This window comes from Dendronephthya gigantea, unplaced genomic scaffold (assembly GCF_004324835.1).
Source record: "Dendronephthya gigantea isolate DGI-Jeju-01 unplaced genomic scaffold, DenGig_1.0 000161F, whole genome shotgun sequence".
Classification (NCBI taxonomy): domain Eukaryota; kingdom Metazoa; phylum Cnidaria; class Anthozoa; order Malacalcyonacea; family Nephtheidae; genus Dendronephthya; species Dendronephthya gigantea.
In genome coordinates, this window is record NW_021163171.1 from 1 (window position 1) to 22,851 (window position 22,851).

The 22,851-nt window shown below is 36.1% G+C and overlaps 2 protein-coding genes and 1 long non-coding RNA gene across 18 annotated transcripts in view; 1 reads left to right on the forward strand and 2 right to left on the reverse strand.

Moving 5' to 3' along the window:
- Nucleotides 1-671: 671 nt before the first annotated feature.
- LOC114537681 lies at nt 672-13,837 on the reverse strand. Of its 3 annotated transcripts, none has more exons than XM_028558781.1 (8): nt 13,761-13,837; nt 4,750-5,444; nt 3,791-3,885; nt 3,421-3,574; nt 3,246-3,309; nt 2,777-3,045; nt 2,442-2,598; nt 672-1,251 (listed from the first exon to the last, which is right to left on the reverse strand). In XM_028558781.1, the coding sequence occupies exons 2-8, from the start codon at nt 5,440-5,442 to the stop codon at nt 1,190-1,192; spliced, it is 1,494 nt and encodes a 497-aa protein (XP_028414582.1). In that variant the 5' UTR covers nt 5,443-5,444; nt 13,761-13,837; the 3' UTR covers nt 672-1,189. The 3 variants fall into 3 exon arrangements, with proteins under 3 accessions (XP_028414582.1, XP_028414583.1, XP_028414581.1); XM_028558782.1 differs by lacking the exon at nt 13,761-13,837 and adding an exon at nt 9,631-9,728; XM_028558780.1 differs by lacking the exon at nt 13,761-13,837 and adding an exon at nt 6,695-7,127.
- Nucleotides 13,838-17,049: 3,212 nt separating this feature from the next.
- LOC114537663 lies at nt 17,050-22,742 on the reverse strand. Its single transcript, XR_003688608.1, has 3 exons — nt 22,457-22,742; nt 17,662-17,781; nt 17,050-17,284 (listed from the first exon to the last, which is right to left on the reverse strand). It is a non-coding gene; the product is annotated as an uncharacterized LOC114537663 (long non-coding RNA).
- The window catches only part of LOC114537661 (dystrophin-like), an 88,692-nt gene continuing 86,750 nt past the window's right edge, over nt 20,910-22,851 (forward strand). For all 14 annotated transcript variants that reach the window (XM_028558759.1, XM_028558752.1, XM_028558751.1 and 11 more), the window contains exons 1-2: nt 20,910-21,140; nt 21,347-21,435. In XM_028558759.1, coding sequence (XP_028414560.1) covers nt 21,363-21,435 — 73 coding nt within the window. In that variant the 5' untranslated portion in view covers nt 20,910-21,140; nt 21,347-21,362. The remainder of the gene's footprint in view (nt 21,141-21,346; nt 21,436-22,851) is intronic.

Below are 22,851 nucleotides of genomic sequence, written 5' to 3' on the forward strand. Positions count from 1 at the left end.
AGATGTTAAAATTCTTTCAAATTAAAAGAAATAAATTTTCAGTGAACTGATTTTTCTTGACAGTCGATAAATTTCTATTACCATAACACCAGGCAGTATTTTGAGGTATATTTTATTACACAGCAATTGTTTTAGGGTAAATATTTATTCGTATATATTGCAAATGAAATCTATAATTCATTACAAATATTGTACATCAGTGAAAGATATATATTCTATTTTTGAACACCAAAACCTCTGTTTAAATATATGATAAGTCAAATCAAGATACACTGTATTCATATAAACAAAGTTATCAAACTCTGATCCGTCAAACAGCCAAGCGGTCCTTTGCGAATTTTATTTGGATCATATGAATCCTTGACTCAGCGAATCCTCGACGAAATTGTCCCGGGTAAGCAATAATTTTTATGAAATTAAATATCGTCGCAAGAAAATATTTCCTGCGTGAAAAGTCTTTAAATTGTTTTTAAATCTATAAACAATTTATTTCTGATTAAGCGCAAAAAACTAATATATATTATCTAGGTATTTGTTGACAAAACGTATTCGACACTTCACGTGGAGATTTGTGTGTTTTCATGTGTACATAACCTATATAATTTCCCTGTTCGTTTTTCTTATACAATTAGTTCGATTTTTTTAAATACCAAGTGATCCCGCGCATATTTTAGCCAGTCAACCGCTGGCTCAGAAGGAATGTCAAAATAGAAAACCATTCTGCAGAATTTAACCAAATATATCCTATGTTATTCTTTATGAAACCATTCGAAATTTTGTGATTATGTTTAGATATAAGAACTATAGCTTTGATATGAATTTGAAACCGAAGTAAAGTGTGTTTCAAGAGATATTAAATTGTTTCAACCGAGAAATGGTTTTTATTTGACAACTCGTCCCGGTCCTTTCCCGCCATTTTAGATCACCCGGTAAGATTGGTCACGTGGTTAAGCTGGGTTTCCGTTATTTCCATTGTGGGTAACCATCATCCATTTCGCACTCGCTGGTCCAAAACCTTTTAAATCTTCGCTGCCTTCAGTCGCTTCCTTCAACTTTTCCATCCAGGATTCGTAGAATTCCTCATACTCTCGTATTAACTGACGAACTTTGTCAGTTTTCTGCTGAATCAGCTCGATTTGAGCACGGTCTTCATTTTGCATTGGTGGGTTTTGAGAGAGTCTGAATCCAATCAACGACTCAAAAATACTTTTCTTTTCTTTTTTTTCTTCGCTTTCGGTGCTCTGTTCGTTTCTGAAAATAAATTAATTTCATAATGTTGCATTCAGTTGCTATATAGGGATCAGCGAACATTGCATTCAGTTGCTATATAGGGATCAGCGAACATTGCATTCCGTTGCTATATAGGGATCAGCGAACATTGCATTCAGTTGCTATATAGGGATCAGCGAGCATTGCATTCCGTTGCTATATAGGGATCAGCGAACATTGCATTTAGTTGCTATATAGGGATCAGCGAACATTGCATTTAGTTGCTATATAGGGATCAGCGAACATTGCATTTAGTTGCTATATAGGGATCAGCGAACATTGCATTCAGTTGCTATATAGGGATCAGCGAACATTGCATTCAGTTGCTATATAGGGATCAGCGAACATTGCATTCAGTTGCTATGTAGGGATCAGCTAACGTTGCATTCAGCTACTATATACGGATCAGCTAACGCTGCATTCAGCTACTATATAGGGATCAGCTAACGTTGCATTCAGTTGCTATACAGGGATCAGCTAACGTTGCATTCAGCTACTATACAGGGATCAGTTAACGTTGCATTCAGTTGCTATATAGGGATCAGCTAACGTTGCATTCAGCTGCTATATAGGGATCAGCTAACGTTTGATTCAGCTACTATATAGGGATCAGCTAACATTGCATTCAGTTGGCTATATCAGGATCAGCTAACGTTGCATTCAGCTACTATATAGGGATCAGCTAACGTTGCATTCAGCTACTATATAGGGATCAGCGAACGTCGCATTCAGCTACTATATAGGGATCAGCTAACGTTGCATTCAGTTGCTATATAGGGATCAGCTAGCGTTGCATTCAGTTGCTATATAGGGATCAGCTAACGTTGCATTCAGCTACTATATAGGGATCAGCTAACGTTGCATTCAGCTACTATATAGGGATCAGCTAACGTTGCATTCAGCTACTATATAGCGATCAGCTAACGTTGCATTCAGTAACTATATAGCGATCAGCTAACGTTGCATTCAGTAACTATATAGGGAACACTAAGCTATATTAAAATTTGTCTGTCTGTTTGTTTTGTCTGTTTATTTCTTCGTCTATTTATTTGTTTGTCTGTTTATTTGTTTGTCTCCCTGTCTGATTATTTGGTTATTTACTTTGTGTAGTTATTTCTTGTTTGGTTTGTTTTCATGCGCCAAAAAACTTGCTGCGTACGCCAAAAACTTACTGCATATAATTTTGGAGATAAAGAACTCCCAAATTATTCCAAGCAAGAAGAAGCCTCCTAGAAAGCCAGCAAGTGCGTACAAAATCATATGAAAATCTTTTTCACCCAAGAATCCTTGCGAGGCGATCAATTCCTCGCTTACGTCATCTGTCGGATTCTACGAATAAAACAACGAGAATGATTGGTGGAACAACGATGAATTTCGTTTCAAACTAATCGGGAAATTTTGTTACGTTTTTCAAGCTAAGCCAATCAGAATGCCTGAATTTTTAATACTTCATGTAAAGTGTTGAATTATTTGTTTCGTTTACGATTGTAACAAAGCGTTCCTTTACCTTTAACGGATTTAAATTCTGTCGAATACTTTCAAAAATATCCTGGGGATTGTTTTTGATGTATCTTATAAAGCACTGGGTAAAGTTCTCTGAGTTTGGTGCTAAGGATAGGCCATAGTTGATTGGTAGTTCTTCGTTTGCCTTGACTCTAACTGGTTCACGTTTGATGACTTCATGGTAATAGGATAAGAGATAACTGTCCATTATTGCGACTTCCAGTGATGTTGTATCGACCAGAGCCTCGACGACATCCTTTGGTGTGTCAAAAGCTGTGACGATAGAAAGAAATACGAATAACGTCGCGTTTCAGTTCATTCAGGGCTCACATTAATTTAAGTTTGAACTGACGTGGCTACCCTCATTAAATAAAGTTGATTTGATATGAATAAAAATTTCAAGTCTTCCCAAGTTGACGAGACAGGAGTGTCCTACTCTATCTGTGTTTTAGTAAAAGTTTCAAATATCCTACTTTTGATTCCAGCGTTCATTCCAGTTCCAATTCTTTCTTCTTGACTACCATCGACAGCCCCCATCTGAAAAAATAGAATTTCTTTCTGTGCTAACAAGATCAACAGCTAAGTTTTTGGTAAAGATGTGCGTAATGTTCATTCTTAGTTTCGATAAAGGTGTGATTCGGGTCCTACCTTCGAGCCGTGGACAACCAAACGATACTCAATGCTGGCTGAAAGCGACGCGGTCACCATTGCAGTTAAAATGGCGATGATACTCATTCCAGTTATAATCCAAATCATGCAAAACAGGCGACCTAATATGGACCTTGGTGCGCGGTCACCGTATCTAATAACATCAGAGAAACGTAAGAATATAAGCTAAATTTTAAACCAAATTTATCCCTGAATCTGGAACGGAAATCCTAAATATAGGTAAATTGTAAAATTTCGTCGGAATATTTTGAATGCGGCAAATATAGGCTCTGCTAATATAGGCTCTATTTTCTCTTAGATTTTATTTACAATGTTTAGTTTGAAATAATCGTTCCTGGCAAACGCTTACCCCACTGTTGTCATGGTAACAATAGCCCACCAAAATCCTTCCCAGACTCCTTCCGTAAATTTCATTGGAAATTCGTCTGGATTCTTGAAATGATCCTGTGAGAATTGTAGTGTTAATAGACCAGCGTTTTTGAATTGCGTTGCCTTGTGTTTATTGCGTTCCGTTGCGTTGCGTTGCGTTGCGTTGTGTTTCATTGTGTTGTGTTTATTGCGTTCCTTTCCGTTGCGTTGTGTTTCGTTGTGTTTATTGCGTTTTATTGTGTTGCGTTGTTTTTTTTTGCGTTGTGTTTCATTGCGTTCTGTTGTGTTTCATTGCGTTCTGTTGTGTTTCATTGCGTTGCGTTGCGTTGTGTTCTATTGCATTGTGTTTTGCGTTCCGTTTAGTCTCATTGCGTTGCGTTTCATTGCGTTGCGTTTCATTGCGTTGCGTTTCATTGCGTTGCGTTTCATTGCGTTGCGTTGCGTTGTGTTCTATTGCATTGTGTTTTGCGTTCCGTTTAGTCTCATTGCGTTGCGTTTCATTGCGTTGCGTTTCATTGCGTTGCGTTGCGTTGTGTTCTATTGCATTGTGTTTGCGTTCCGTTTAGTCTCATTGCGTTGCGTTTCATTGCGTTGCGTTTCATTGCGTTGCGTTGCGTTGTGTTCTATTGCATTGTGTTTTGCGTTCCGTTTAGTCTCATTGCGTTGCGTTTCATTGCGTTGCGTTTCATTGCGTTGCGTTGCGTTGTGTTCTATTGCATTGTGTTTTGCGTTCCGTTTAGTCTCATTGCGTTGCGTTTCATTGCGTTGCGTTTCATTGCGTTGCGTTGTGTTTTATTGCGTTGCGTTTTAATGCGTTATGTTTTGCGTTCCGTTTTGTTTGATTGCGTTGTGTTTCGTTGCGTTGCGTTCTATTGCGTTGCGTTGCGTTTAATTGCGTTCTCTTGTGATTTATTGCGTTGCGTTGTGTCACGGGCTTACCAATGTCCACATGAACATTCCAGACAATATGGCCGCGAGAACGATAAACAGCAGAATAGGCCAGGCCATCCCAACCGTCTGGAACAACTCAATTGTTCGTCCTCGGTTCTTATCGGTTTCCGGTACGACCAAAGTCGTCCTTGGCGCGACCAACAGAGGCACGACTGGCAAGGTTTTAAATTCCTTGATATCCATGCTTTGTAGTCCGATGGGAAACATTATATCTTCCGGAGACCCGTCCCATAAACTCTTCTCCAGTTCCTTGAGAGTTTTAATATAGTGTCCGTAGACGACATGCGTGTTCGCATGGCAACATTCTTTCAAAACATTGTTTATCACGCTTGGAAAGATCCCAGTCAATCCAACTCCATCGTTGTTGGTGATATTGCTGGTTTCACGGACCAGGGATCCATAAGGACCATAGTTGGTCCAACGGACAGACAACGGTAGACCGCGATTACAACGTTCGTCTAAACTCATATTTCCCATCGGGAGCTGCTTAGCAGCGAAGGTGATGTTGTAACGATGAAATTCTTCCGGTTGTGTCTTCGATTTCACGTCGTTTAAGCGAAGAAATATATCGTGTTTGCTGATAGGCTTCGTAACAAATGGCATTTGCAAAGCCATCGTGAAAGACGATGCCCCGACGAGGCAGGCTGTGAGCCAGAGTACTTTAGCGCAGACACCCCTCATTACTGAAATAAAACGAAACACCGTTAAGTTTAAATAGTTGTAGGAATTTGAGATATATTACCACACCATTGGATAGCTCTATCAGTTCTAAACTGTTCTTCCTAGAGGTCCAGTAAGGATCATCTCTTATTGATCCAGTGTTACTACAGGAGGAAACCTAAACTAAACTAATTTTATTCATACTGGATAGCTCTATCAGTTCTAAACTGTTCTTCCTAGAGGTCCAGTAAGGATCATCTCTTATTGATCCAGTGTTACTACAGAAGGAAACCTAAACTAAACTAACTTTATTAATACCGAATAGCTCTATCAGTTCCTAAATGTCAGCTTCTTCTAGAGGTCAAGTAATAATCTTATTATAGTCGTTAAAAGCTCGAACTCTTAATTTAAGACGGTTTAAGTTGTAGCATCGGTACCGCAATCCAGCGGTAATGCTTGAAGCTCAGTAAATTTATCCTCTCGACAGAAATAGTGTCTCAGATTAATGTCACGAAAGGTAGGTTTTGTTCTCTACGATCCGAGCCTGAACACTGCATTATTAGTGGAAACAGGTCTTTAATTAATACAACACCTCAAAACAAGCCAGCCATTGATACATTAAACATTCAATGCACTTTGGACATAGTCATAGCGACTTTAAAATTTGTTAAATATAACATCTCGAGTCTAATTCAGGAGCAGAAAAATACACCGTCCTTGCAATCGCAACAAGGTATATCTACTCGTATCTAACAAGATGTTGTTCTAATCTTAAAAGATAGCCGAAAATTGGTTCGCAAGTGATGATGAATTAAGGGCTTTTTATCAAGCAGCGATATTTAACGTATTAATCAAATCTATCCAGCAGAAGGCCTATTTGAATTTTTTAACACTAGTAAATTTTTAACAACATTAGTCTTTTTATTTTCACCTCTTTGTCCCTCGAAACCGTTCTTCGCTTCTCCTAAGCACGTCTAGTTTGCAATGAATGATCGTTTATGAAATAATTTTACGACATGGAAATAGCCACCAGACGTTAAAATACATCACAAGATTACACACGCAAACTCGTATAAGATATTACTTAATATGTGCCAAGGAAGTTGATATAAGATTTTAATTCCCGATTCCTGAATTTTACCCAATAATTCCATCTCACAAAAAAACTAAGCTCTTAAATGCTTGAATATGTGAAATATTTTACAGCCAAGTCAGTTGTAACGCTGAATTCTATACAATCATACAGAAATAGCAATAATACTTCATAACATACCCATGCTGTCGTTTCTAAAAGCGTTTGCGTGTTCATATTGTCTTCATTTGAACGGTCCATAGCGCTTCAGGAGACGAAATTATTGATGCAACCAAATCGTGTATATTCTGGTAAATAAAACAGGACAAGCTTCGATCTGTCGCGTCGTGTCTCAATGCAAATTCACAGTCAATATTTTTTCACGGATTTGAATAACTATCGACTGGCGTAAATCGCAATTAAATTTCGGCAAACGAAGATAATGAAAACGACAATGACTTTTATCGGGAATCAGATATCTACATCTGAATTCTAACGTATGTATCCTGCCGAAATGCGAATTAAAACAGGCTGGCACGAAACTATATACCTCATACATTAACCACGCGATCAGCAACGAGCTACGATTTTTGAGCAAACAGTTTTATTAATAATTTGCAATTTAGAGACATGAATGGCGCAATTTTGCGTGCAAAATAAAATTACTTTGATTAAAAATGAGACAAAAAGGTTCGCTAATATCTTCATTTTCACAAGCCAAGTTTAGAAAACATGCTTCTAAGTTATGCACTCAAATGAACCCCGATGAGATATTGCAGGTTTCAAAACAATACAAATAACGGCGAAACTTCTAGTTTTATGATAAATGCGAGGCAGGTGTTTTCCGCCTAACGTGCGCGCGGGCTCGTTTTACGCAGCGGTATGCTCACAGCAAGACGTCCAGATTTTCCGATATATCCTTAGAAAGTGGATTTTCACTTTCCGAAAGATTTCTAGTCGAAATTCAATAGTTTTGAAAGCTATTTTCGAACAGAAATATTTAAGTAAAGGCTTAGAATATATTATTCCTAATTTCGACCAAATTGTCTACTTAAAATTGTTTGTAAAATGCTTTTGAAATTGCATTCAATTCTGCGGCAAATATTTGAATTATCCCAATCCTCGAGGCGCCAAATAATTCGTTGCTTTTTACAGGAGCGTTTTCTCGAATATTCGAGCTCTTTATTTCAGTAAATTATATAAAAACATCGTGCAATTCTTCGGGATATTTTTGAAATAATATTCAAGTAAAGAACGAGGAATTTCAACGCGTGTCCAAGGAATTCGTGATTGTTATTTGCTAATTCTATGTCAATAGAATTTTCGGTCAATTTTCGGATCTTCCAGATGACTCATTATCGGCTGTTCGCTGAACTATATTAAGAGTGGATTTTGAGGCTAGGTTTTTGCCGAAAATCTTTCTCGTTAAACGAAATTTTTTTCTCAAAAACATCGCGTTAAGAATCAATATATTTCGGCCAGTAATTTGAAAACACAGACCGTTTCATTTACATTTCCTAATGAGCAACGACAATATTACTAATGGCAATAATAATTGTTAATCTTTATGACTAATCATTTTTGTTTTACTTCGTGAAACGAATTCGTTTTTATTGGCATTAGATATTCTTTGTTTTCGACAGACAAAAAAAGCACGATTTATTTCAACTTAGATGCGAAACTTAGTGTTTATTTATAGTTTATTTAAAGGTTTCTTTAGTCGTAATACTGCAGTGTTTTATGTGTGTTTAAAGGAGAGACTATTCAAAAGCAATATTCACTTACACCAGTCGTTCTACCAAACGATATGAACTGAATTTGCAGGAGTAATGGTTAAAATTCTTTCCATTTCGCTGTATATATAACGAATATAGATTCATTCTGTACGGCAATGAATTTATTCATTCAAATACACAATCAAATTTACATTCTATATTTCGATTTAATTCTGAGTCATCTACAGGAGATAAAATCGTAGCTACAAGAAATATTCTTGTAGGAATTTCATCTCCTGATCTCCTTAATATACAGAGTTTAACTGATATGATTGCATACACGTGTATTTGTCAAAATTTTTGATGAGCACAATGGATGTATTCGGAATAACCTTTATATCCGTTGTGTTTATATAAGTTTATACCGTTTCAATTCCAAGACCTTGCATTCATTTGCAAGGAGCCTATTTCCGTTTAAAAGACCGGATGCTTATTGCTTTTGCGAGCAAGAGTTGTACTATAAATATAATGCAATATTTATTGACCACCTGTTTGAAGCTGGCAGTGTTTATCTGCATCTTAGCTGCTGATGAGACATAGCGGAGACCCCAACCCATAATTTTACTTCTTTATCAACTTACAGCTATTGATCAACGCGCTTGCATGTTTTTGTATTATTCTTGAACTCTATAAGCACACATTATAATATATTTTTAAAATATATATGTCTATAGACAACAAAAGGATATATACTAGACTAAGTGTAAAAAAATATATTTATTATACGTATATACATATATAGCTTTTCGTTTTAAAATAGCAATTAAATAGCTATGTAGTTAGGTAAACTAAGAAAATAATGATCCTTACTGCATGGACCTCTAGGAAGAACAGTTTAGAACTGATAGAGCTATCCAGTATAAATAAAGTTAGTTTAGTTTAGGTTTCCTCCTGTAGTAACACTGCATGGATCAATAAGAGATGATCCTTACTGGACCTCTAGGAAGAACAGTTTAGAACTGATAGAACTATCCAGTATAAATAAAGTTAGTTTAGTTTAGGTTTCCTCATGTAGTAACACTGGATCAATAAGAGATGATCCTTACTGGACCTCTAGGAAGAACAGTTTAGAACTGATAGAGCTATATCCAGTATAAATAAAGTTAATTTAATTTAGGTTTACTCCTGTAGTAACACTGGATCTATAAGAGATGATCCTTACTGGACCTCTAGAAAGAACAGTTTAAAACTGATAGAGCTATCCAGTATAAATAAATTAGTTTAATTTATAGGTTCCCTGTTTCAGTAAAACTGGATTAATAATATAAATTCAGTATGAAATCTGTATAAATAAAATTCATTGCCTAAAATAATAAGCGCATTTGAGTTATATATTTATTATTATTTTACAGATGACCTTACCTTAATTTTATAATAACTGCACAAATTTCTGCCGTGTAATGCTATATTTTGCTTTTAGCTTTTCCAAACACCTTCACCCCAATGAGAATGCTTTTAAACGTAACCCCAGCGTTTAAAAATTGCTGGTTATAATTATAAACGCATGTTTTTCTCGAAACGACGAGCCAATGAGAATAGCGTCTTAATGGCGATGCTTAAGTAAACGGGCTTTTTTATTTGAAATAAATTGTTAAACTGCGCGTTGGCGTATGCACGCTCTTGAAATCCAATGATATTCATGAAGATTTAGGCTATATTAAAAGCTTGGAAAGCTATTCCCTATATGCATGAACTCATGCAAGCAAATATTTCCTTGTAAGTTTCAGTTGTATACCGCAGCTAACTGTTATTCGCGTGAACAAAATTATTTTTTTCTTATCTGACCGTTCGTTTACACAAAAGTCTGGTGTATTAAGCGTGTTTAAGGATATATAATTATTGGCATATATGCATGTATAAATTACGGGTGGAATTAGCAATTATGTGATAACTTTAATGACTGTAGTGAGATCACGAGTTTCTTGATATATTCTTTCATTAGTTCTGTAGCCAAAATACTCGCTGCATGTGCCAGAAAAATAATAATGGACTTTAAATTAGTCTGTTTATATAACCTTGGCGTCCTTAGGTCTGACATACTGACTTTAGTGGTATACTGGATAGCTCTATCAGTTCTAGACTGTTCTTCCTAGAGGTCTAGCAAGGATCTTCTCTTATTGATCCAGTGTTACTACAGGAGGAAACCTAAACTAAACTAACTTTATTTATACTGGATAGCTTTATCAGTTCTAGACTGTTCTTCCTAGAGGTCCAGTAAGGATCATCTCTTATTGATCCAGTGTTACTACAGGAGGAAACCTAAACTAAACTAACTTTATTTATACTGGATAGCTTTATCAGTTCTAGACTGTTCTTCCTAGAGGTCCAGTAAGGATCTTTTCTTATTGATCCAGTGTTACTGCAGGAGGAAACCTAAACTAAACTAACTTTATTTATACTGGATAGCTCTATCAGCTCTAGACTGTTCTTCCTAGAGATCCAGTAAGGATCATCTCTTATTGATCCAGTGTTACTACAGGAGGAAACCTAAACTGAACTAACTTTATTTATACTAGATAGCTCTATCAGTTCTAAACTGTTCTTCCTAGAGGTCCAGTAAGGATCATCTAGCTCTTATTGATCCAGTGTTACTACAGAAAGAAACCTAAACTGAACTAACTTTATTTATACTGGATAGTTCTATCAGTTCTAAACTGTTCTTCCTAGAGGTCCAGTAGGATCATCTCTTATTGATCCAGTGTTACTACAGGAGGAAACCTAAACTAAACTAACTTTATTTATACTGGATAGCTCTATCAGTTCTAAACTGTTCTTCCTAGAGGTCCAGTAAGGATCATCTCTTATTGATCCAGTGTTACCACATGCAGGAGGAAACCTAAACAAAACAAACATGTTTACACAAGATTGCTCATCAATCCTGAACTGTTCCTTCTAGCGGTCCAGCAAGCGTCATTTTCTATAAATCTAGCGTTACAAAACATTAAAAAACCGTAACTGAATTGCTTTTTGATCGCTAATTCATAAATTGTCGAATCCGTCAGATTGGAACAGCACGAGCCATTAAAATAATTGAGTTACCTTGCAAATAACGTTTGTGTTTTCTTAAAAGAACTGTTAAGAACGAAATGACTTCGTTGCAACGTCAAACGGACATCGTAGACGCGTTGAATTGAATATTGCGATGCGTTTCGAAGTCGATTTGTGCTGAATATCTTTGTACAAAGCAACAGAGTATGTGCCTAACACAGCGCTTTGCTTCCCTTGTAGACGCTGTGAGGCTTCTAATGTCTTTTGATGTATCGTAATTAAGTTAACAGGCCTCTTGCAACGAACTGTCCGGATTTAATAAACTCGCAATTTTGAAAAAATTAACCATTGTTTATCTAAAAGCGAGCTTCTGCTACTAATTTGTAACGGTGTGGAGCATCTTGAGAACTCTGCGCTAATTTGCAACGCGTTTTGCAACGTCGAGGAATAACATTCTGTATTTTCAAGATAAACTTGATCGGAGAAAATCTCTGTTCAAAAACAGACGTATTTTCCATTAAGACATGTTTTTGATTGACAGATTATTCGGCTTATATGACATGGTGAATTTGAATTTGGCTAATCCTTCGCGCTGTCATGCACGATCTATAAAACAATGCCTTGTCTGTCCGTTAATAGTTTATGCAACTGTGTGCATATAATAGCCGAGATATTTTCAATAATAAATTCGTCGAAGAGTACCATTAGGCGATGAAACCTTATCTTTTCCGAGTATAGCTATGGCAAAGGAAACGTTTACCACGAAAGCAGTTTTGCTCGTCAAATACCGCTGTTGTGCTTATAAAAAGAATATTCCTATATAATTGTAGAAATTGTCAACATGCAATTTGTATCGATATAGTTGCATTTTATACGTTGAGGCTGAGATTACGGCACGTTTTCAACAAATTATTACCGTTCGCAATGAAAACTTTGCAATTTCACAATACGGTGAATAACTCTTTTGTGATTTTTAAAATATTTTTGCTTCGACAAGCGATATTCAGAGCAAGACACAGTGTCGCTGTATGAGATCAATTACAGGGGTAAATATATTATATTCCCTGGTATGCTTTGTTGTTACCATAACGGCATATATTTAAAGCGTTGATCTGATTAACAGAGTAGATTTAGAGATCTGATATGCATAATGCACTTAAAAAATCCTGCCCCATGCGTGGTATGCCTCTGTCTATTGCTGCGGTCCACATTGTGTCAAGTTCAGCGGTTTCCCAAGTTTAATTAAACCACGTCAATATAAGGACCACATCATAACACACTTTCTTAACCCCAGAAAAACGAGAAAATGCCTGCAAATGTTTAGGTACTTCAAATACTGTATCTCATTTGCATTTGAAATATATATCTCATTTTATTCTTTCAAAGCAAAGCTCGTCTATATTTCACCCCTGTTTTATAAAATTCGATCTCGGTATAATATATTCTGTGATTTATAGATTTCTGAACACCTTTCACAATGTATTTTTTTCAGTTAAAAATAAAAATTATCCAACTATTTTCCATCGTTATCGTTCATTTTAGTCAAGAAAATATTTCTTAGACATACATATACCATTGTAAGTTATTTATACAATTTTAGTACACAGGGCGATTGTATACATATATATTTATTACACATATAATATATTTATGAAGTTAGCAAACTAATTTCAAAATTCACATTACCGGCCACTAGCTTTCAAAGTAAAAAAATAGCAAGCCATTTCTTTTCTAATTCTACCGATAATTTCCCGCTAAACGTTCCCAAAATAGCCACCGAAGATATCGAGGAAAGATTTCTGGAAATCTAAGCAAAAATTGCAGCTCTATTAAGTGATGATAATGTGCGCAAATTTCATCGATGATAAATTGGATTTTTGAGGAAATTAAATTCCTTTAATTTGCAGAATACCAGGTGGTCATTGCCTTATAAAGTTTTCTTCTCAAACGACCTTCAATTGTCCTAATGAAGCCAGGGAACGCCTTTAAAAAGATGATTTTACAGGATAAAGTCCTTTAAAAAAGCGCAAAATCCCTATCAACAGAAGACTAGCTTAAAATTCGCTGTAATATTTGAACCTCCGCCGTCTGTCATTCCAAATCATAGAAAGGTATACCGTTATCAGTTAAAATGTTCATTTATATACGCAAAGATTTGTCGATTAAAACCACACGTATATATCTGTCGGCACTTCAAATTGCAGTAAAGGTAGAATTTCATTGATTTGTACAGAAAAAAAATTGCTGTAGGTATTATTTCTTACTCACAAAGGAAGCCTAAGGCATTCGTGACAGATGCTAAACAATTGCAAACTTCCAAAGCTCCGGTGTCGAAAAAAATCAACGTTAAAACATTCAATTTTAACACCCATTGGCATTGTACACACTTAGGGATGTTATTAGAACGCAAAGTCGGCAAACACAGTGAATTTTGATGTAAAAAACGGCTAAGTATTAACTCAAAGGTAATCTTGGTTTAATAAAACGAGTTTAAATGCACATACCTTTCGAAAAAACGTCGTTTAACTTCACAGAGTTTACCCGATGTCACCTGATGGCTCGCTTGAGACAATGAATGAAGTCTCGCGGCGATAATAGCATTTTGTATGAAACACAATTAACTTTTATCTGAAAATTATCATCTATTGATAGCACTGACTGTCATCAAAATGATTAATTGTCTTGAATTCCGTCGAACAAAGCGAGCAACGGGCAACCTGTTTTAACTTGTAACTCTTTACAACAAATATTTTGTCTACAAACACATTTAGCGAAGAAATCTACCATTTGCGTGCGAAAATCTGCTAGCGAAATTAAACTAAATTAACTTAACCAAAATGAAGTTTTTGTGGTAAACCTTATGTTTTGACTTAGCCGGAAACGTTTAATAATTTACGAATACAACAGCCGTGGTTGTGGGCAGAGATATAATGGCTTTTAGGCAGACAATAAAATGTTTTTTGGGCCAAACTATAGAATTGATATAGCATTGTTTTTCTATAGTCGAGGCACAGCGTTGTGTAATTAACGGCATCTTTGATACACCGTGTCTCCGTTGGAGTTTATTAAATCTCACAGCGGTTCAAAGAATTATAAAACAAACATTAACTTATACAAAAACGTAATATGTTAGCCAAACAAGCAAATATTAGCGGATTAAGATAGCAGTCTTTGGTATCTTTTAACTGCTTTTGAAGTTCATTGCATTTATGTGAATTATTTCATGCATAAAGTGTGAAATTCAAGTCGTTTTGTCGAAGTGCGAATCGTTTTCCCACAAAGGACTCCCCTGTTTATAGACGTACGCACAAAATAGCATTTCGTGCTGTGAGATTTAAGCTTTATTCAATTGTGTAGGGGTTGTTTATGCCCAAATATTAGTGCGGTTTGTGTATAGGGAGAAAATATCGAGTCTCTCGAGGTTTAACATCAGCGTGAGTCGAATTATTTCATGTTTCGCCGTCCAAGTTCATTCGTGCCCAGCAAAGAAACTGCTAAAGAATCTTAGACATAATTCTACTCAAATCGTCGGCTGAATCAGTTAAAAGACGCAAATATGGTCATCTCTCAGGCCAAGAATTGCCGTATGTTAATCGCAGACGAGACGACAGTATTTCACCTGCTAAGCTGAAATTCACATACAGAATGTGAAGAATCATTGGAAATTTGGAACTATTCAATAACACGAGAAACGTGTTGCAATTAAGCGATAATTTGGGATAACGGTGGATAGGAAGGGACATGCAGTTGTAGTGAAAAGGGATCTCAGATGGATATAGTAAGGATGTTAAAAACTCTTCTATAAAGAAGAACACCGTAGAAATTGGTGTTTATGAAGTTTCAAGCCGAAAATCTATAAACACTGGTTCACAATTGTGCATTTCTGTATCGCTATCAAAGAGAAAACTATTGAATAACTTTAAAAAGTTCAATTTTTCTTCTAAATACGCATTCTGCAATCTTTTGACAGCTTATCAAGCACATCTGACAGCTGTGAAACGGCCATTTTGAGGCTTAAAGTACACACAAGGTTATCAATTCAGACGATTCGTTTTTGCCGTGTGCAAGCATCAAATCCTTTGTGCAAGACATATTTTGTTGAGTGTTTATAAAGCTTTTTTCTCACCAAGTTTGAAGCCAAAGTATTGAGAATAGCGGCAGTTATTAATTCAGACGATTTGTTTTTGCCGTGTGCAACAGTGCAAGCTTCAAGCAAGCTTTGTTAAGTATATATAAATCTTTTTCCTCACCAAAGGCTAAGTGCATGTCTGTAGCTTTAGTCTTTACTTCGATTTGAAAACTTGTGAAATAAATACATACAATTTAGGCCCAAATTGTACCGGCGAATCAAGCGGTTATACTAAACACAAGATTAACAAAACATTTTAGCAAACTAAGCCGTTCAGTCATTTATATTGAGTTTCCTTTTGAGAATGACGATTATTTTAACGTTAAAACCAACAAGGATTGTTTCAAAACAATAAAAGAATATCAAAACAATAAAATTTCTCGCTAAAAACACTTAAAAAACGTTTAGGCGTTTAAATCTTGTCATTTCCAAGCGTGTGCCTTATAAGTCGTTTTCTATGCATATACTTGTTAGGGACCGCCTCCCGAGACCAGGAAAAGCTTAAATACGTTAAATTTATCTTCGCTCTTAGGGCTAGCCACTGTAGCTGATTCGTCTATGACGCGCTAGGCTTGTGGCGATGCATACTCTGTTTCTCACTGAGACGTAACGGTTAGGTGCACATACATCATGGTCTGGGGGCCGTAGTGCATCTCCCTTAGACGGCCGTTAAGATGTGAGTTATGGGGGGGGGAGTTCTTCCTATAGCAACTGTCCTTGCACCTTTCGTAGTTGTAACTATGCTGAATATTGCAGCCGGTTGTATAACCAGGTTAGATTGTGGCATAGGCTGGATGATCTCTTTTGGGTGTTTTTAGTTTCTTTCCGCAATTTTTTTTCTTTCCAAATTTTTCTTTTACATACAAAAAACACTGTTATTAAACATATATGGAACGGATATCGTTCGAAAAAAAAATTATATCGACTAAAAACTACCTTAAATTAACCCCGGAATACTCTCCCCAGTCTCTGCATGATATAGGAGGCAATGAATTAAACTATAGCAGAGTTCATTCATAAACATCAAACATTTACTGTATTATCAGCATTTTGATCAACCTTACAGCAGTAAAACAGCAACAAAGACATTCAGACAGTCAACTCTGCGTTCTCGTTAGTGCCTTCAGCCCGAGAACTGTCGATCAAAAGTCTGGATAAATCACCTGGCTTTCCCGCATTCGTGCTGTGAGATTTAAGCTTTATTGAATTGTGTAGCAGTTGTTTATGCCCAAATATTAGTGTGGTTTGTATATTGAGAGAAATATCGAGTCTCTCGAGGTCTAACACAGCGTGACTCAGATTATTTCTGGAGCTGCTAAGCTATAAGAAGCTGCTAAACAGTCTTAAACATAATTCTATTAAAGTCGCTGGCTGCATCAGTTAAAAAACGCAAATATGGCCATATTTCAGGCCAAGAATTATAATCTTTTTCCTCACCAAGTTTGAAGCCTAAGTATTGAGAATTGCGGTGACAAGTCTTGCCAATTTCCGCGGTGTTTTAACGAACTAAACGAAGAAATGTTTTGTGCTATATATGCACTGTAAACGGTGAAGTTTAGCAACTAATTTTATTCTTTGCGATTCCCAAAGATATCTTAAAATAAACACTGTTTTTTTATCATTGTTCAGATTGCTCTTAATAAGTAAAAAATACGTTTCCCCCTGGCAAATTAAGTACAGAACTTATATCTTTTTTTAAATGACAGCACAATAGGTATTTGCTTTACAATAAGTAGGTATTCTATATTCTCTAGATAAACAGCTGCTAGTTTATTCAAAATACTCTAAGGGATAATCCTCGTCTAGATTAACCAACATTTTCTCGAGCTTTATCCGACCACCTCCGACTTCGTAATCCTGATGGATGCAAAGATGTACGTAACACACGCCAGCGTCGACCTTAATAAAAATGCGGTGCTTAAATGACTACGATGCATCGAAAATACGATTTTTGCAAGCGATTTTCGTCTTTTGATAGATGTGAACGAGTAATAAGTTACGAATGCTGTGATGTTTAAGAACTCATATTTGAACACCAGTAACTAATTCACTCGTTCACATCTCTCAAAAGAAGAAAATCGCACAAAAAATCGCAAGTGAAAACGGGTATTTATACTGTATACATTGCTTAACTAACTCTTTGCTAAAGCTTGCAATAACTTCATTTAAAAACTTAAATATTTCCAAGTCTCTACAAGTGAAATTAACATACGCAACTTGTGCCAGAATAACACTTCGTTTTCCATTATCAACTATGGAGATTTCGCTCTATTTACCTTCACAAAATATTTCGTTCCATGTTCAAGTTGGGTTTTATATTCTACAACTACGAATCTTGGAAAAGGCACTTTGCATTTTCGTGATTTCCCAGCGGTATATTCAGCAACTGGCCTAACCTTTAGGGATAAAACATACTCATATATTTACAACATATATTCTGGTCTCAACTGCTACGATTTAAGTGTAAATGGTTAAGAGGAAATTTTTTATTATGCCGCATATTTTTGCGGGAAAACGCTCAAAACCTAAAATCTTTTCGGCGTACCGCTCAAAATTAATTTATTTTACCTTTATTCTTTAGATTATGTTGTGAACTAAGTTTTGAACTGTATTTAGTGAATGCAAAACACCAAACAAAGGATTTATTACAAAATATAATGCGGCGGCTATCAACAATGTTATAATGTCAACGCCATTATAACTGAAATGAATACAAAAGAAGCTTCGATTCAAGTGTCATTTTCTTCTCGGCGTATCCCGAGAAATCTTTTCATTTTCAGAATATTTTGAGATTATACAGTAAACATACTTTGTCGATACTTTTCAGGTTTGCAAAACATTTTTAATGCTGAAAATTTTAGTGCTATTGCATGAAGAAATATCTCCTCTTAAACCTATGAATACTTTCATAATCATATTAAAATTTGGCTCAACTGCATGTTATGGTTCAATTCAGTGATGACTGATGACTGTACGTCACTCATGAAATCAAATAGTTTCCCCTGAGGGCTTACAAAGTGCTCGAGAAACTTTAAAAAAACCCACTTGATATTGTTTGAAGTGCTTAAGAAAGAAATCATTTAGTGTAACGGATATATTGGCCCTAAAAAAACACTTCGCGACATATTTTGAATACCTTTAAACCGCAAAACTTAGGCTTATGTTTTCGTTGACTATTTTTGAAAGAAAACTCGAAAAAAATCACGTAAATATTTTGAACAAGAATGTAAAAACGTATTCAATTATATCGTGACGTACTACAGTAAATTTCACCTATTTTTTAATGTAAACACTTTGGCAATCAGGATATGTTCCTAGCTAGTTCTCAGCTTGTTGAAGAATTGTCAAAGTTTACTGATAGCTCGGCTTCAAGGTTGTTTACACTTGACAATTGACACTATTGTTACAAACTCCCTACACGTCTTTTGGGATCCTCTTAAACCGAAAAACGTTTTCAAACCATTAATAAACCATACCTTGTTACAGATTTTTTGAATATCTCTGTCGGTTGGACGGGAATCGCTTATCCACCACGGATCCACAACCATAGTGTTAATATTTCAAATATAATTTACTTATCCGATTAGGAAAAGCGCTTCGCTGTTCTGACCGAAGCGTTTGGGATGTAATGATGACTCTTGAATGAACCCGTATCGCATTTTATGCAAGAACTGGAGACGTATTGTGATATTGTTTTGGTTATTTCTTTTATTCATTGATATATTCTTTTCAGCGTCTTTGAGGAAGGAAGGATGGTAATATCAATGGAAATTGTGTCACCTTGTGGTTCAATTCGACAATAGTGTGGGAAGGAATCACTGTTTAGTGATCACGCGCTCACGATATGAGAGAGTTTCATCAACTATCATTGCTTGATCAAACGAGAACAAGAGTTGCATGAGAGTTGACAAGCGAGAATCTACATGAGAGTTTCATCAACTATCATTGCTTGATCAAACGAGAACAAGAATTGCATGAGAGTTAACAAGCGAGAGTTTACATGAGAGTTTCATCAACTATCATTGCTTGATCAAACGAGAACAAGAGTTACATGAGAGTTGACAAGCGAGAGTTTACATGAGAGTTTCATCAACTATCATTGCTTGATCAAACGAGAACAAGAGTTGCATGAGAGATGACAAGCGAGAGTTTACATGAGAGTTTCATCAACTATCATTGCTTGATCAAACGAGAACAAGAGTTGCATGAGAGTTGACAAGCGAGAGTTTACATGAGAGTTTCATCAACTATCATTGCTTGATCAAACGAGAACAAGAGTTGCATGAGAGTTGACAAGCGAGAGTTTACATGAGAGTTTCATCAACTATCATTGCTTGATCAAACGAGAACAAGAGTTGCATGAGAGTTGACAAGCGAGAGTTTACATGAGAGTTTCATCAACTATCATTGCTTGATCAAACGAGAACAAGAGTTGCATGAGAGTTGACAAGCGAGAGTTTACATGAGAGTTTCATCAACTATCATTGCTTGATCAAACGAGAACAAGAGTTGCATGAGAGTTGACAAGCGAGAGTTTACATGAGAGTTTCATCAACTATCATTGCTTGATCAAACGAGAACAAGAGTTGCATGAGAGTTGACAAGCGAGAGTTTACATGAGAGTTTCATCAACTATCATTGCTTGATCAAACGAGAACAAGAGTTGCATGAGAGTTGACAAGCGAGAGTTTACATGAGAGTTTCATCAACTATCATTGCTTGATCAAACGAGAACAAGAGTTGCATGAGAGTTGACAAGCGAGAGTTTACATGAGAGTTTCATCAACTATCATTGATTGATCAAACGAGAACAAGAGTTGCATGAGAGTTGACAAGCGAGGGTAGCATTTCTGGCCAATAGGCGTTCATAAAAATTAGCCAATGACAAAGCTGGATTATTGGCGATCTAATTTAAATTCAATAGGGACTTGGCCTGTTTTGGTAGTTCTCGACACGACATCTGGTAAAATGATCTTCAGGGTGTAATTTTATTAAAATGTTTTAAAATCCTTAGTAACTATCATGAAAAATGAAAAGGACTACACTACATAAAATTGAGAGGGAAATTTTGAATGTTTTAATAAATATACTAATCTTGATGACTTTTCGTGCACAGAAAACGTTTAAAAAATGCAAAATTCGCCCAAATTTTAATTGTAAATGTTCAACTTGGAGAAATTTTGCATTTTTAACATTCTTTTATGCATCCTTTGAATAGTTTTTTAACGGTAGAGTTCACAAACATTAGCTCCCCCCTGCTATTTTGCACAGCAAGGTATGGACGCTCGATGAGCTCCGGTGACTGTCACGGGGGGAGGAAAAGGTTGAGGACGGAAATTATTCAAATTCTGCGTATAGTTAGGATTTTTGCCTTGCACCCCCCTTTAATGGATAAAATCTATCGCAGATTTATAAGCATTTGTGCTATAATCAGGGGGTGGAAATTTCTCGAAGGCTTATCATCGGAAGGCGACGGAGGTTCCTCGGAAGAAGATCGGAAGTACACAAATCGCTTGATCTTTTGTGGTCAAAGGAGCAATGGAGCCCTTAAAAACGTCTTTAACTCGAGTATTCATCGAGTTTTGACGCTTTTTTCGACGAATTTAACTCCATTCCTGTTGCCAGACGACAAGAATATTGCCTGAAATACCTTGCCGCTTCGCGTAGACCATTTGTTCACGGAAATTCCAGCGAGTTGCCGGAGAATTATACATAATATTTTGGACCTGTTATAATCGAGTTTAAAATATAAAAGGTATTGTGATATTGGCCTTTTCACGGGACAATGGATCCTTCGAGGGGAAAATATTTACATTTCACACAGAATCGTGTCTCGTAGCTTCGCTCATAGTATTTTGATCGAGTAAATTTAATATAAATTTGATTATCAGGAAATTTTTTAAAGGGACGCTGCTTTGCATGTTGCAAATTTTACCCTTTAAATCCGTCGATTTTTTGTAGAAAATCCGGCTTAAAAATGAGCCACGGGTTTGATTTCACCGAAGACGAACTGAGTGCAGATGTTACGCTTCGAATCAAGTCAAAATCGGGTAAGTTTTCATCGATTTTACACGCAAATTCTGAGGCGACCCGAAATAGATCTTGCAAATGAACGCGCTTTAAAAATATACACTCTTCTTTTATGTATAATTTTGGGCCGATATTTGAAGTATTTAGTTTACTTGAGTTCAATATGAGAGAGTAAAAGGCGGTCTTGATGTACATCACGCTAGTTTATTTCCGTTTTATATCGTTTTGTTGATATTTTGACCTTTTCACGAGGTGAACTTGCCAACATACTGTGTTCAATTGTCGAAAGGATTCTCGCAAACACTGGCTATGTTTTGTCTGTAGTTTTGAGCTATTTTAACCTATGTAAACAAAGCCTTTCTTCCAATCCTTTGTGCATTATTATTCTAGGTAATACTCCAACGCTTCTCAGGTCGACAGTTTACAAATCAAACTTTCTTTTGTACATTTAAATTTCGGTTTAATTTCGCGTGTTTAATAATCTCATTTGCCACAAAGTGTTGACTTACAACGGCTCAGCGTGTTGTCAAAAACTTCAAAATATACCACGAACTCTTTCGTAGTAAAGCCTTTGCATAAAAACCTGATGTGAATTTTACTTTCTGTAAAGTTTTAGCGAATTTTTACGGCTATTTGGTTAACCAAAAGTTGCGTTGAAAGTATTTCTGGGTGTGTTTTTGTGAAAGGAATGTTTCGTGCTGTTTTAATCTTGATATGCAGCAATCTATCTCGCTGTGCGATCCTTTGTGTCCTTTCTGCTTCGTAATTTCAGCATTCTGGGCTATTCCAGCGCTGTATTTTGAAAAGACAAGCTATGTTTTTATAATAGATTTACCATTCTGCTTTTGCCTGTCATCAGCGTAAGGTTTTTAATGCGTTTCTACTGACATTGTTGACTTACATATTTGTTTGTTCAAATGGACTGGGCGTTTAATCATTCCTCGCCGATAAAAGCATTAGTTTCAAAGCTTTTTGTCACGATAAAAAACCGCAATCTTAGACCACAAGACGCATTCATTTGAGCCAAGCATTCATTTATACAATTCCGGTCGCTTTTCCTCGCGTGTCAAATATTGATTTATTTCAATGAATGGTTTCAATTTCTTAAGCTTTTAATCGTTAAAGAGCATTCAAATATTGCCTGAGATCTCAGCTATGAAAGAAATACGACATCGTCTTCATCCTGTTCCAATATTTAATGAATTAGATTGAGTTTTGATAGTTTAAATAATCACAAAAGATGGTCATTTATATCCTAGTTCATATTACAGACATTGCCCTAAGCTATTCATTCATAACAATTAGATCCAACCAATATTTGATATGTAACAAAATATTACCTCCTGTGGATGGATATTAGACTCTTTTAATCAAAACTTCTCCATTCAATCGATTACCATCTCCTAGCTGGCAAACTATCTCGGCCGAGGCTGTTC

Coding starts and splice junctions, on each gene's coding strand:
- LOC114537681 (XM_028558780.1), bottom strand. Junction 3,886..4,749: donor GAATGTTCATGTGGACATTG/GTAAGCCCGTGA, acceptor CAATTCTCACAG/GATCATTTCAAGAATCCAGA. Junction 3,310..3,420: donor TGGTTGTCCACGGCTCGAAG/GTAGGACCCGAA, acceptor CTATTTTTTCAG/ATGGGGGCTGTCGATGGTAG.